Source organism: Pimephales promelas, chromosome 8 (assembly GCF_988280905.1).
Source record: "Pimephales promelas chromosome 8, fPimPro1.hap1.1, whole genome shotgun sequence".
Lineage (NCBI taxonomy): Eukaryota > Metazoa > Chordata > Actinopteri > Cypriniformes > Leuciscidae > Pimephales > Pimephales promelas.
In genome coordinates this window covers 7,977,405-7,994,001 of record NC_142776.1, presented here as the reverse complement: position 1 = coordinate 7,994,001, position 16,597 = coordinate 7,977,405, and the positions used below count along the sequence as shown (strand labels likewise).

The following is a 16,597-nucleotide window of genomic DNA, read 5'->3' as shown; positions in this document are numbered from 1 at the left end:
TGCATATCAGCCTATAACGCAACTTTACATTTTCCGTCTGTCTTAGTGCACGATGTAACTATAGAAGAGTCAAGTTTTAAATAGGAAAAATATCGAAACACTTTGGTATTTTTTTTGGGAGAAATGCTAATGGTCTTGTGCACTTCAATGATGTATGCTAAGCCATGCTAAAAGCGGTACCGCCAGAACCGGAGATCGGCTGAATGGATTCAAAAAAAGGTAAAACTCAACAGTTTAACTCTGGGGGAGTTGTAAAATGAGCGGATTTCCAAAAAAAGTGGAGTATCCCTTTAAGGCTGCCAGTGCGTCACTTTATTGTTTTACTGTTTTTGGGGACTTTATGAGCTTCATGCAACACATGCTTGTTGAAAGCAAAGCATCAGGTGAATGATTAAGAAGCCCATTCACGTTAAATTGAGTTGTCACAGTAGGAGAGTGATGTTCGTGAATGGGGGGACCATGTGGAACTGCCCCAACACTTAAAAATAAAGCAGCTCCATTCAGCAAGATGAAACAAAAGAGACAAGTTTCCTCTGAACGTGAGGCTCTGTTACAGTGGTGTGACCCCAGCTCACGTCCCACAATGGGAGGCAAGGGATAAAAGGCTGGAGGAGACAAAGAGGCGAGTTCAATACGGGTGGTGTGCTGCGGGCTACACCGCTTACTGGGGGGCCTCTAAAACCTTCAGGGCCTCCAGTGACAGGCATGAGAATACAATGGAGAGGCCAGGGCAGTGGAAACCGCTTCTGGGCTCTGTAGTCTCAATGTCTGCAGCATGCTTCTTGCCATCACATAAATATATGAGCATGAATATTATTTTGGTTCTTGTTGCCAGGAAGCTCGAGCGGTGTCACTACTAAAGCTATCTGACTGCCTAAAATAAAGTTGCAAAAAATTATGCAACCAATCCCCCTCACCTTTTCTCCTAAAAGACCGCAGGTTAAAAGCCATAATGGAACAGGTGGTGCCACTCACATAGCTGATATAACTGAAATCAATAACCTAAAAGGTGTGTGTGTGTATGTGCTTTAGGGTGTAAAATGAGCATTTAATTAATTTAGTGATGTAAGTGACCATAGGGATTTTACATTGTTGTTTTCGCAGCTTTTATTTGTCAGATGATATAGTCATCAATCTTCAATGTGTGTCTGACTCAAACACACATGCTACAGTGTATTGATATACTTTGTTTTGCATGGATTACAATGCTTGCTTGTGCATCATGAATGTCACCCGAGACTTCTTTGGGGTGAAGTTACAGTTATCTTGAAGCAGTGAATCAATCTTTCAGCTTTCTGACTTGTTTTGAAAAAGGGTAACGAAAAAAAGAAGAAAGAAAGAATTCCAATATCTCAAGGTGTTTATTTGGACCAAAAGAAAAAGACTGTGTGTATTTGTGTAGTAGAACGAACCCCATAATTTCCACCCTGAAAAAAGAGGCAGAGCAGAGGTAGTACATTTAAGACAGTTAAGGATCTGAATAACACAAACATTAAAAGTTCAATTCCTAAAAGAGGTAACCCAGTTCTCATCATATTTCTGCTCGATAAATACAGTATTTTAACTCTGAGAATGACATGAAGTCCCACATTGCTCCAGGGGTGCTGTTATTACAGTTAGTGTGCTATTAGGTGCTGAATGAAAAGTGTCTATCAAATGGCTTGTAAGTCCTTATCCTCAGGAAAACCTGCTCTTTGTCTCCCCTAATTGAAAACATCACAAAGATTTGCAACTCTATAGAGTCAGCACTGAAGTTACATTAAGGCTGAGAGCATTTACAGGTTTGTTCTCAAGTGTCTTACTTTTTCTTTTGTTGTGTTTGGACCTTAACATAAAAATAAAATAAAAACACTAAAAAAAAAGGTTTTTCATACAATAACTAGAATATCGTTCTTGATTAAAATGTAAAAAAAAATAATAATAATAATAAAAATTGTCATTTTAGAAATTGCCCTGTACCTTCTTCACTGTGTTCCAGTCTCCTAAAATATTTAATTTGCTATGACATGGTTAGTTCAGATTGGCAAACGCTGGTATAACCACAAATACATTTCCTAATGACTTCTAGTCAAGCAATGTTTGTAAAAAAAAAAAAAAATCAACTTTTACCATACATGGTAAAATGTTTTTAACACCTTTTTAAAAATGAAAATAATGATTGTGTCTTTGTACAGTACAACTATTAAGAACTTCTTTTAAGAACAAATCATTTAAAAACATTGCACATATAGGCCTAGTTTTTAAAAATTGTCATCTTGGACAATTATGTATCAATGAAAATGTTAAATTACACTGTTCTTCTTGGGCTAATGAATCCGGATTATAGTTTATGTCTCTCAAGCTGCGTGGGAGATGAGAGTTTAATGATTTAATACATCTACCATCTGCTTTATATTTGACTTTCATGCAGAGAGTGACCAAACTGGCTCTTAATTTAGTTTGAAGATGTTGCAAATATTGTTTTCAGATTACTCTGCCCTGCAGACACCGCAACACCTTCTATATGTGAATTGATGAGTGAATCTGTTCTACCCCACCCACTTCACGGCATATGTGTCAGTAGTGCTACCATGGAAACCCATCAGAGGCGCACGCAGTACCACATCCTACACATGGGATTTCTGATCAAGATGATGGAATCTGGCTGAAGCTTGTTGTACTGTATTTTAACATAACGCTTTCGATCTCACTTAATATAATGGATCAGTAACGCATCAAAAGCTCACTATACTGTATGCTTTATTATTGATTCAGAGAATAGCTGTAATTTCTGTCATATATTTCTGAGGAGCCATATTTTCTTCATTTTACTACCGGTATGCACGGTAAAAGGGGCAAACTCAGGGGGTTGTCTTTGCGCGCGGTGCGCCGCCCAACCGGAGATGCGCGAGCGGACACTGGCTCATTTGCTCTGGTGCGGACACCGGAGTCTGCCAGGCATGTGTTTGAACACCGGCGTTTCGAGTAAATAGAAAAAGACACTTACAGAAACGAAACACCTGAGCGTTTTCTTTACCCCACCGGCTGTTTTTTTTGTTTTTTGCCAACGGCCGTTTCTCGCGCCATCATCAGTTGTTCGAATTGCCACCTCACGCAGGACTGCAGCTCCCTGCTCTTCGTAAACATTCGTGAATGGAAAGCAACTGCAGAACAGACATACATCTTGTCAAAGGTTTCTCGAATCCTCTGCAGTTTTGTGACTGATTAGCTGGATCCTCTTGCATCCTCTGAGGGAAGATGGAGACCTTCTTCGCAGAGGTGGGCTCATTTTTATAATGAGGGGAATGTGTCATGTCCTCTGTTGTGCTTTATATATAATGCAAAAACAATAGATTATGTGCTATGTTTGTGAAATAATGTCCTCAGGAGTCTTATGGTGTAGCCTAAAGACCGGTGGATAATTTGGCTGTGCCTCAGGATGTTGCATGTAATGCCGTCTCCTCATATAACAGTGTCATTCCGTTTACATATACATATAAACAGACACACGTTTTACAGTTTGTCATTGAAGTGTTTCATTAAAAGCGACCTGTTCGTTATTTCGTTGACAGTAGTCTGTGGTGATGTCGCGTGCATCGGTGTCTCGCGCTCGCCTGGGCTGTGGCGCGCGTGAGGGGGGAAGGGGCTCGCGCATTGAAGCAGAGGCAGGGTCTCTATCTAATATGATGCTTCTCCAAGGGTGCTATGCAAGGTTTTCTAAGTCGCTCACATTTTCCAAATGGTTGATTTTTACGCATCTAGATTTGTTATAAATCAATGACATGAAATCTCTCAAAGCCAGCGCGTGACTGTGTTGTGAAGGCTGTCCTGACATAATTGGGATTATTACCACATTCCATATTCAGAGCATTCACCTTGAGCCTGATAGGAATTGTTCAGGAACATATATGCAAGGGCTCATAATGAACATGCCACCCTGAGTGAATACATGGTGGTTCTGTTTACTTGATCTGAATTCTGCAGAACAGGCCTCGCGATATCATTTTAAACTGTTTGTTTCATTTTTGCTTATCTCTCTATACCATTAGATTGGGATGCCCAAATCTTACTTGATTGGAGGATTTTGTCATTGCTCCTTTGCTCTGACCGCACACACTCTTTGCACTTCAAACAAACACCTTCATTTGATCTAAAACTGAAATACAGCATCCCCATTAAGCCATTTATCCTCTTAAGCACATGCTATGTTTCTTATGGTTTTAAGCAGTCAGCATTTAATCTGTGTCAGAGTGGAAAGCAGACAAGGCTCAGTGAGTAAATTACATTAATTTATTATGCAAAAGTACACTGGATATTGTACTTACTTACTTGAGAGATGAGTTGGAATCTGCGTTTATTAGAAACTCCAAAAAATGGGCTATATGATGGCCTATAAGAAAACGTCCCTGTCTATGGAAGGCTATTAATTGAATTTATGGAGCATTTATGGTGAAACCTGTCTCTGTATAGTTTGTAATTGCAGGTCTTTCCAAGTGGTCCAGATAACTAGGATGCATGTGATACATCAGCTATAGCATAAGTACAATTAGATAGATGGTTCTTGCCCATGCAAAAAATGGCTGCTAAGATGGGAGTTGCAGGCGGATGGCAGGTGTTTCATATGGGGTTTCTAGGTGTTTTGAGTGGTTTTTGTGCGGTTGGTCTCTGTGTTTGTAAATGCATTGAGAGGTGGTTGTTAACTGGACCAAGTCAACAGCAACTTTTTGATTTTCTGGTCCCTATAGAAATGGCTTGCATCCATTAGTCCATAAGTCCAAAATAATAAGTCATATAAAAAGAAAAAGAGTAATAGCCAGTGTTAATGTAGGGGTCAGAGGTTAAACTTCCCCTTCCCTCTGTGTAAACTGATATTTTAAATGATGTAATACATGCAAGATGCAGTGGAGCATACAAGCCCCCCAAAATACACGCCTGACCCACCCACTAATATCCTTATCTCTGCCCAACATTCTAATGTGTCATCGCCTTAAAGCATCTCAGGAGCCCAGGGGTGATTTTTGAGATACTGAAAGCTCAGTGACCCTTTAAAGAACAACACAGAAGCACAAACTCCTCTTTCTTTCAACCTATCTTAACCCCTTTTTCTGCAGTCTGCTCTGCGGTGACAGTTCAGGTTATCATTTTGGTGACTCAACAGTCCACACCTCTTGTCCCCACAGCAACATTAGAAAGGAGGCATGCTTTATTTTACTGGGTCACCCCATGGTCCTAGTGCCTGGAATGTAATATATATAAGTATACTGACTATATATAATAGATGATGGCCTATAAAGTTTTAGAGGTTCTATTTTTATGCACATTTTTAAAATCTCAGTTCAAACTACAATCTCCTCAAACTCCATCTCTTTAAGATTCTTTATTTTATTTTATTTTAAAGCATGTTTAGCAAAGAAGAGTTTATTGGAAGACTTTTTTATGCAAAGAATACCATTGGTGTTGTTGTAACAGCCAAATCAACTGCGACTGAATTTCTCCCAATCTGGCATCTTGTGTTCACAACAATTTGGCAAGAGTACCAGAGTTCCTCTCTTATTCTTGGCCTTGATGAAATGTCAACACTGTGTGAGAGTAGGTCTAAATCCTAAAATCATGGATGGATATTCTTGTCCATTAGAGAAAATATTTATTTTTTGACAACACTCATTACTGAAAAGAGTGTCCAATTGAGAGCGAGTATATGCGTGTAAAAAATGGTTTTGTAGTCATATATAAACATTTTTCCATGTGCACACAAAATCACCTGAATTGTCCAGTCGGGGCTTTTTTTTTTTTGTGATCAATATTTTTTTAATTTTAAGTTAACATACCAGATACAAATCAAGGCTCACTGAACTATATACAAATAGATGCCATGAAAACTCTCCACATATAAGAAAATATATATAAATAAAAATAGTCAGGGCTTTTCTTTTTTCTTTTTTAGGTCAAATTCTGGCTTTAATTCCTTTATAAAATCTTTGAGTCTCTACACTTTTATTACTTATTTTACTTATAATTACTTAGCCAAAAACAAATACTTTCAGACACAATTGTGCCACTCTGGCATGTCCACAATCTGAAGCAACATCAGCAGTGGTTAGTGGAGAGAGCCAACTCAAACTGTTTCTCACCAGACACAGAGACCTATTTATAAACATGTGCTGGGGGGTAAAGGAGAAAAGGACAGGAAGTCAGAGAAAAGAGTGCTGAAGGATTGAGGGGGAAAATGCAGAAATAAAAGAACAAAGCTAATAGAGCAAACACTGACTATCTATGAACTTCTGAATGGAATGGATGTTGGCATGCCATTTACATTTGTATGGCTTTTGGCTATTTTTATAGAATTCTAGAGTATGAAATTTGATATATAAAAATAGGAACTCATGATGTATTGGTGCAAAATTTTATTTATCCTTTAATTGCTTTTATTTGGATATTTTTTGCATTTAATTTGACCTATTTAATTTTACATTAACTCTAGATTAACAACATCGTCCAACACCTACTAATCCAGTTGTTTTAATATCAGCAGTTACATGATCTCAAAATGAACATTCAATTTTCTTATGGATTCTTTTGAGATTTCAGTTGAAAGTACACCTTAGTCTTTAATGGTGACAAATATTCAGGATATCATCCTTCCACATGATGGTGGATTGTCTTTTTGTATTTTTCATTTGGTATATTATAATGTTATTATGCGTAAATTAACTTTTCGTCCTTTTTTTGATAATTTTGTTTAGACAACTAATAGAATTTCAATATTGGCGTTTTGTTGGTTATCTTTATGGTTATTTTCAGTATGAGGCACAATTGTAATATTCATGTTTCCATACATGAAGTCGTTGGTTAGATAAGTGGTGAGAAATTAAATGCAAAACGTTTATGAATGTGATTTGTTGAAAGGTGGCAGAAGCTTCAGCAGATTTTTACAGAGTAGAAAATAAAGATAATTTGATGTGTTTGTGTGTGTGTGTGTGTGTGTTCTTCCAGGTCAGAGCAGAATTCATGTTTCATGATGACATGAATTGGGTGTCCTCTCTCTGTGTCGCTGCTTCTGACAAAATCAGCCACTGGAGATGTGTGACCTATATTTCCTTAGCAGCTTCATTTGGAAGCGAGGGCCTTGATTCGTTCCAGTGTGAATCTCTCTCTCTTTCCCTCTCTCATATTATTCTCTCTTAACACAACATTATTTTACTGCTGTCTCTCTTCTCTTTTGACTCATCCATTGCTGCAATGCACTAATTTCACAGGTTGTTTGAAGTAGTGGGCTCAATATGCACTGCCTTGTTATCATACTGTTGGGCTTTGGAAAAGATACCATCAATTTCTATTCCACTTCATCATCCACTTCTTCCATCATCATCATTCCACTTCTGTCTTCTTTTTATTTTTTTCCCCTTGCACTTGTTTAGTTGCTGTTGAAAAGCCTAAATGTGATTGTGCATCAGAGCTCAGTGTGTGTATCTCTGTGTGTGTGTGTGTGTGTGTGTTTCCTTTCATTAGGTATTTTATTTACAGTGCCCTCAATGTTGACAACCTTGGTGAGTAAAGGCCGCTGTGAAAATAAATCTGCATTGTTTATACTTTTGATCTTTCATTAAAAAAAAAAAATTACAAAATTCTAACCTTTCATTGAAGTGAAATAATTAAAACATTATGAAATGAATGTTTTTCTCTTGTTCACGTTGGCCACAATTGGCATCCGCAATGTCCTATTCCCAATATAACATATCTAAGTTTTCTCCTATAATGCCTGATGAGTTTGGACAACACCTGAGAAGAGATCAGATACCATTCCTCCGTACAGAATCTCTCCAGATCCTTCAGATTTCCAGATCCATGTTGGTCCTTCTTCTCTTCAGTTCAGCCCCTTGGTTTTACTCATTGTGATGAATGATTAAGGGCATTTGGCCTTTTGTGTTTCCTCATATTTAAACTCCTGTGGAACAGGAAGTCACGGCTGGACAATTTCATGCTCCTATAGTCACCCTGATGTGCTGATTTTTAAAATATGAATGGGAATATAATATACTTCAGAGATATTTTACTCGTAAGATTTTATAGGTGTACCAATAATTGTGGCCAACATGCATTGGAGAAAAACATTTATTCACAATGTGAGTTTCCTCGCACTTTTAATTGTTTTACTTTAATGAAAGGTTCGAATTTTGTGATTTTTTTTTTAATGTATGAAAGATCAAAAGGGTAAACAGTGAAGATTTATTTTCACAGCAGCCTTTGTTCATATTTACAAAGAGTGCCAATATTAGAAACTGATAATTGTTCTCAGACATCCAAGGACTATAAGCTGAAAATATATCTTGTTTGTTTTTTACAAAAGACATTTGGTGGTCAGATATGCGCATGCAATATTTGATAAACTGTACAATAGACTTTTTTTCTACATTGCAGTGCTTGTTTCAAGTCTCTAGTATCACAAATAATTTCAACTCAAACCATAAAAAGTAATACAACTCCATAATTTATTTAAAATGCATCTTCATATTGGTGCAACTAGAAATCGTTTTTCCTGGTATAATGGTCATCAGCTGGAGTGCCCTTCATCCCTGATTGCATCCACCTGTGTTACATTACCTTGTCAGTCTCAGCCTTAAACCATGTACATTAAGGCGGGCATACACTGTGCGATGTCTGTGCGATTTCAGCAAGGTACCTACTCACACTGAACGAGTAAATCGCATGCGATGCAAAGGCAAAGTTCAGGATTTATGTGCTCACACTGTGCGGTCCGATCGTCGAGCTGCGACTTCACTGCTCACACTATACGTGTAATATCTGCGATAACCCCCTGGATTGCGCCTATTTACGTGTATGTATCCAGAGATATTGTCAAAACAAGCATCAGTATCAAGATGATTTAGTATTTTCAATTTATGCATTTAATTATTATTATTATTATATTATCATTATTTGGGGAGGCCTATAGGCTAATTTTACTATTAAATTGATCCGCTATTATAATTAATTTGCCACGCAATATTTTCACATAACCAACGTGCTGTGAGGATAATAAAATATTAATCTTACTCATTAAAAATGGTCTAAAACATTTAGGTCGATTACAATGAATTATATAAAATAACTATTAACAGTCTATAATATGTCCGAACATTGCCATTATTAATCATCAATGAAAATTAAAAACAGGTTTATTTCAAAAACATTGTTTGACAAAATAATAAAAGAGGTGTTACATATCAGGTGGCTTGAAGACGGTGGGTAATATTATCCATTTTGCAACACGAACTGGAGGTAAGCAACAGTAATTTGTAGCTCGTTTTTATTTTAATTTTATTTTTGCTGCAGATGAAATGGTTCTGTTTTCGCGCAGGTGCAGTGAGGGAAAAAACACTGAGTTTAGGGCAATCGGTTCGTAGCGTTGCTTCAACTGTGCGATATAGTCACGAGGAGCGACCAAAATTTCTGACATGCCAGAAATTCATCCGACCATCCGATTGTCGATCGTGAGAGGTTAATCGCCTCTCGTTTCCCCCTGTACACTGCACGAACACTGCACGACAAACGACGCACGACAAAGCTGAAAATCGGTCCGACACGAAAATGAGTCGCACGAGTCAGAATTTGGCTCAAAATCGGACGAAAATCGCACAGTGTATGCCCGCCTTTAATTCATTCCTTGCGAAGTCCTGTTTAGTGTTCATACTGCATTTCTTAGCATTCTCCTTGGTTTCGTTGTCTCTTGGTTCTTGGATTTTTGCCTGTTTCTTGGATTCCGTTTTTGCCTCTGACCCCTGTTTGTTTGTGTCTTTGGACTGCCTTCCTGTCTTTGACCCTTTGCCTGTGTTTGATTAAGATTCTGGATTACTCAAATACTGAATTTGGATCCTCAATCTTTGTGTCTCAGAGCAGTTCGTAACATGCTGACTACATTATCCCTCCCTTCAAATATTGTAGCCAGTTTACAGTTTAGTTCCAGTTCACCCACATAACCGTATTACAGGATTTGGAGTGACTATGAAGGGCATCAAAATCAGGATGGAGACAGAGACATGAAAAACTGAGGTCTACTGCATGTGTGTGCACTTGTGTTCTCAGTTAGAGAGACCAGCAGAGAGAAGCACTGAGCAAAGTTCTCTCTCTCCTGACCCAGATCAGCCGCCTCCGCCTGGCTGTGAAGAGCAGATCTGACAGATCGCTCCAGGGAAAAGTGCAAATCTCTTTCTTCCACAGCTGATGCACGTGTGCCCCTTTCCTGTGTCTCCATTCCTCCTTTTCCTCTCGCTATCTCTGTTCATTCATGGCATCATTATATGGTCCAGTCATTGTTCTGGTCCCTTGTGTATAATTAGAACGGTCTCCTATAAAGTCTCACTCGTCTGGAGTGATATACTTTTCTTTTACTCAAGTCATTGTCTTTGAGGTTGTCAGAATATGATCTAAACCCCATGCAGAGAGAACCCAGGGTGCCTCAATCCCAACATTTAATCTCAGCCTCTGATCATTGCAGGGTTTTAACCTGGGCACATTTTAGAACCTGAGGCTCTTTTGCTGTGGAAAATAAGGGACACGATTATTTTCTTAGATTAGAAATGTCTGACTGCAAGTCAAGTCAAAATACACATTTGGCAGACAATCATGATACAAGCAATCAAGCAGTTGAGATTTGCTATAGTATCGCTTTGACTGTGTGAATGTGGATGAAGTTGGACATACTTATCCAACTTCATATGAAGAACTGGGTGATAATATAGTTACATTATGTGACTAAATAAAAGTTCAAGCACTTTAGATTTGACAGAATAGGTAGTACATCCAAAAATGTATATTTTGTCATAATTTACTCACCACAATGTCATTCCAAACCTGTATGCGTAAGCGTAACACAAAAGAAGATGAAATGCTGGTAACCAAATAATTTATGTTCTTATTGACTTCCATTTTATTTTATACCCATACAGTGGAAGTTATTGAGAACCAAAACTGTTATTAACATTCTTCAGAAAACATATTTTATGTTCCACCGAAGGTAGAAAGTCACAAATGCTTGGAACAACATCAGAGCGATTAAATCATAGATGTTTATTGTTTATACATACATAGATTCCTCATTAGCTGCTGTTTTATAAGCCATGAACCCAGAACATCAGAGAGCAAGTTGATTGTGAGTCTGCAACCGTAGTTATACAAATCTGTGAATATCCAATGAAATATCTAATGAGTAGCTAAATAAATGTTGACCTTTCCAAAATGGCGGTTGCGTCAATGTGTGGAGTAGCTGAATTTGGAATCTAGGTTTAAATATATATGGAGTACATGATGACAGAATTTTTAATTTTTAGTGGCTAGGCAATCATTTTAAATTGAGAAAACAATGTTTGTTGCAACCAGCTGATGGTCCACAATACAGGTCAGTCTGCTCAAGAACTGAAACAGAAAGAGACAGTCTGACCTGATGTGACCATTGAGGCTGAGACTATTTGGCAGGTGCTAATAAATTAATAATACTGACAGAGTTGCTGTTATAAGAGGTTTTTCCACATTATAATATAATGTGGCTAATAATGGAAATATTTAAAGTTAGTTTTGTAATACTGTGTAACTGTGTGATAGTGTCTAGATATACACTACTGTTCAAAAGTTTGGGTTCAAATAGATTTGTTTTTCACAAGTCGTTGGCAATAAAACATTTATGATATTTATAACACTATTGTATAAAATAACTCAAGATTTCTGACTCAAGTGATATTCTTTTGAACTTTCTATTCAAAGCATTTTATGTATGTACCAATTTATCATGGATTCCACATTTTTTTTAAGTAGCACAACTTTTCCAACAGTGATAATAATATGAAATGTTACTTGAGCACCATATCAGCATATAGTAATGGTTTCTGACACCGAATACTCAAAAATCAGCTTTGCCATCACAAGAAATACATTCCATTTTAGAATACATTAAATTGGAATACAGTTATTTTCAATTGTAATGTTTCACAATATTGCTGGGGGGTTTCTTAATCAGAAATTGCGCAGCCTTTGTGAACGAAACTTCTTTCAGAAACATAATAAAACTGTTTAAACCAAACTTTTTACACAGCACTGTACAATATATGAACTGAACTCTCTGTATTTTCATTGTTCAGGAAGATGAACTGAGTAAGGTGAGAGTAAGGTCTTAGCACATGCAGAAGAATAAGTGTGTATGTGAGAGGGAGAAGTACCCGTCAGAAATGAGGCGGTTTACGTCGACAGTACAGACACAAACATGCAGGCTAAAAATATACCCATGCTGCATGTGACTTTTCCCTGCAACCTGAACTAGAATAGTTTTTTTCTTGATCCTCTGCACAGGCATCCAATAATCAGTCCAGTGTTAATCATTATCCATCTGTGCCTTAAATCAGTCCAAATTCCCAATGCAATATTTCAATTTTAATATTCAACCTACTGCCCTGTCCACTCCACTGTTGCCCTAGTTCACACCCAACACCTGCTGCCAGGACCCTGCCCTTCTGTTGCCATGGCAGTCGTCCGCTTGTGCTAAACCCTCAGATGGAGAGGTGGCAGCTCGGTGGGATTATAGTAGCACAGTGGGTTATCATAGTGATTATTGTACCTTTATAATGCTCACAGAGGCCAGGGTCGTCTGTCTGCATCTTCCTAGGGACGTTTTATGGGAAGTTATGTTATATAAAAAATTGCACAAGACTGTCTGTAGCCTTTTGGTAGATTCCCAGCTTGTGTGTTTTCTTTCTTGCTGGCTGTATAGGCCTATAATTATCAGAACGCAAACAGCTAGGCTTGCGATGTAATTAACTCCCTTTGTCATTGCAACTGCAGCTTTGGCTTTCCTGATTTAGCATTGTTTCCCCTGTGATTTCACCCTGCTGTGATTAGAGCCAAAATGGATGAGTTCACAAGACCCTGCTGTGCTTTAAAGGACGAATCTTACAATATGTCCACGTCACATTTTTTCATGAATTATTAGCACATTATTCCCTAGATTCGCATGACTGTAATGCATCTAGATGTGTTACTTTCTTTTGTAATTGCATTTATTCTCAATTGTGAATCACATTATAATCTGAATTACTGTAATACTGTCATTTTTGGATGAGTCTAATCCACATAAGTTAGGTACAATGCATAATAAGTATACATAATGAGATTTGAGGAGAAATTAAAGGGTAAGTTCACCCAAAAATGAAAATTATCCCATAATTTATTCACCCTCAAGTCATCTTAAGTGTATATTACTTTCTTCTTTCAGTCGAACAGAAGGAGTTATATTAAAACATATCCTGGCTCTATTAAGCTGTATAATTGGAATAAATAGTAACTGAGATTTCGAAACACCAAAAAAAGTGCATCCATCCATCATAAAAGTAATCAATACGGCCCCATGCTTAATAAAGGCCTACTGAAGCGATGCAATGTGTTTTTGTTAGAAAAATATCCATAATTATAACTCTATAAACTAGTCGGAGTTCAGTCTTCGTGGTTGAACAAGATGCTCGTAAATGGAAGCTAGTGATTCTAGTTTATAAAAGTCATAATTATGTGTATCATTCTTAAAATGCATCGCTTTGCATTTCAATGCATTTGATAATTCATACTATACATGCATACATACAAAAATAGGAGAACTGAAATTGCATTCATTACAAGATTATTAGTTAAAACTAGGGCTGTGCATTAATTGTGCATTAATTTCAAGATTAATTAAAGATTAATTGCGATTAATTTCATCCAAAATAAAAGTTTGTGTTTGCATAATATGTGAGTGTGTTGTATATCATTATTTTGTATATATAAATACATATGCATTGCATACATGTAACAATATATTTAAGAATTATTTGCATGCAAATAATGTATATATATATATATATATATATATATATATATATACATAATCTATATTATATGTAAATATAAATATTTTATTTATGAATAACATATTTTCTTAAATATATACATGGATGTGTGTGTATTTATACAATTATAATTATACACAGCACACTAAAATATATTATGTAAACACAAACTTTTATTTTGGATGTAATTAATCGCAATTAATCTTTGCACAGCCACATTTCAAATTCCACCTGCAGACTATTTTTCCAATCATGAATTTTCTCTTTGAGGATTTCTATACAATATTGTGCAAAAATCTTGTCTCGTCTCATTCTCGAGAACCCAATCTCATGTCTCGTCTCGTGAGATAAGTGTCTCGTCACACGCCTAGTACCTGTGGTCCATGAACACACATTCCCACTCTGTCCAGCATAGAACATATATCTGCCCTTGATGGACGATTAACTCCTCTACTGCCATGGTGAACCGCTTGACCGTTTAGATCTCTGTCTCGCTCCTTTTCCAGATGTATAAATCTGTCAGCAGGCCTTTAAAAAAAGACATACTGGCTTGGCAGAGAGGGCTTCTCAGAAAGGTGTATCATTTCTTAGTCTTCAGTGTTCTTGCTTTTAAATCAAAATGGGGCGTAGGGTTAAGAGAGAGGGAGACTGTGTGAAGGACAGAGTGAGAAAGAGGATTTAAAAGAGAGAGAAAAGAGTGTGGAGTTAGACACTAAAAACAGCCTGTGAAGTGGATAACCCTACACTTTGTGTTTCACATATTGTATTAATGTACTGATTTCTTCAGTATTTTTTTACTTAAAAATTTGTTTAAAAACCAACTTTTTTGGACCAAAATGTTTTTACAGTCAAGTTTATTTGTGTTTCTCAAATTATATTTATACATTTTTATTTAAAATGTAATAATAATAAAAAAAACTACAAAGACAAAAACATTAAACAAAGTAAAAAGATTATTTAATATGAAGACCATATACTTATTCAATATATTTTCTTAGCCAAATATTTTACTTAAAGCTCCAGTCCATAACTTTTTGGGGTTAAAAAATATCCAAAATACATTTTTGAACAAGTGCTTGACTCAAAACGTTAAGCTCATAATAAGTTTTTAATTCCAGTGGCACTGGTGGATTTCTGTGGATTTACGACATCTTTGCGTCATTACGTCACATCTGTACACATAAAGAAGGTGCCTCGGCGGCTATATTGCAAATGAGGATGCTCATGAGGTGGAGGTGGAGATTTATAGCCTTTTCTCACAGCACTTGATATAATTAAACTTTTTAATTTAATGGCGGATCCAGAAAGGTTCAAACGACAATCACCAGTGACAACAGATTCACCCGTTGTAAAATGCAAAAGGACATCGGAGTAGGCGAAGACAAGGATAAATGCACATCTGAAGGGCTTTAAATGTAGTCATGCAATGCTGAATGTTAACATTAACAATTTGAGAACAAATTATAATTTGCATGGTTTGACGATTGACGTGATATGATAAGTGTTCGTTAGATTTAATCAGCGTGATTTACTGCAATGCTTTTAACCCCTTTAGTTGGTCAGAACAAAAGTGGATGTTACCTACTTGTACTTGACATTTTCCGGTGAAATTCTTATGTCGATCATACTTCCAAATAGAATAATCTCTGATTCTGAATGCCAGTATCCACACCGGCGCGGTGACTGACAGACGCACTCTCTCCTCAAAACATTGGATTCATCCGCGCTGTGCCGTGCCGAGGCACAACCCACATAAAGTTGATAACTCCGCAAATAACTGCAATTGCAGATTTCGAACAAAGATGGTGACAAAGAGGAAAAACTACAAAATTGGCTATAGGCCTAATATGAAAGCAGTCAGTAATTTCTGCAGTCAGTAAATCAGTTACTATGTGTAGACACTCTGGTAGAAGACTGTTTAACACACAGTCTTAACATTTTTTTTTTTCTGTGGGGAGTGTTATTTACTTTTAACTGAACAAAACAGGTTCACACTGGAAACCCTGATTTGCAATTGTTTCAGATGACTTGGGCCAGTAGGCAACCACCTAGCAACCAAAAATAAACATGCTTAAAATCCCTCTGGACATTATAATAACTTAACCTTAGCACCACATGTTTCCTTCAGAAAATCAGAAAATCCATTATGGACTTGTCTCTTGTGTTAGTTCCTCCTGTTCACATCAATGACCTTGTTCAGACATTGTTCTGACAAATAAAATGGCCCATAAAACCTGTGTGTCTTAAGTGTGTGTTAGTATGTAGGCCATAAATTAAAGGAGGAGGGGAGAGGTGTAGTAATGTGTAGCATACTGTAGCAAAGCCTCCTCATCATCTCTCTGTGTTCTTCAATATGATAGGAATCTCTCAGGCACAACTTTTAGCCTAACAGCTTCATCTATCATTAATTTCTCTCACTCTTTTTCTCTCTGACTCTCTCTCCTTCTGTCATGTATATTTGATAGCTGCACAGGAAGTGCAGTGTAATGGCATTTTCACACTGCTATGTGTGAACATCCATGAGGTTAGGAGACGAAAGTGAGATAAAGGAGAAAAGGGGGGAAGTGGAAGGTACCGAATCTATTAGCTAATCATCGGTATATGACATTGAGCAATTGTTTATTAACAACCACTGAGTCAGTTATGTCCTGTCAATCAAAAGAGGGAGGAAAACAGGTTGGTTGGAAAATGACAGAAGAGTTGCGATTTATAGCATGAAAAAACTGTTACTCACTGAAAGGTGACAATTTGAC

The 16,597-nt window shown here is 37.1% G+C and overlaps 1 protein-coding gene across 1 annotated transcript in view; it reads left to right on the top strand.

Moving 5' to 3' along the window:
- The first annotated feature begins 2,603 nt into the window (after positions 1–2,603).
- The window catches only part of myo10l1 (myosin X, like 1), a 62,162-nt gene continuing 48,168 nt past the window's right edge, over positions 2,604–16,597 (top strand). The window contains exon 1 of the mRNA XM_039689465.2: positions 2,604–3,258. Coding sequence (XP_039545399.2) covers positions 3,238–3,258 — 21 coding nt within the window. The 5' untranslated portion in view covers positions 2,604–3,237. The remainder of the gene's footprint in view (positions 3,259–16,597) is intronic.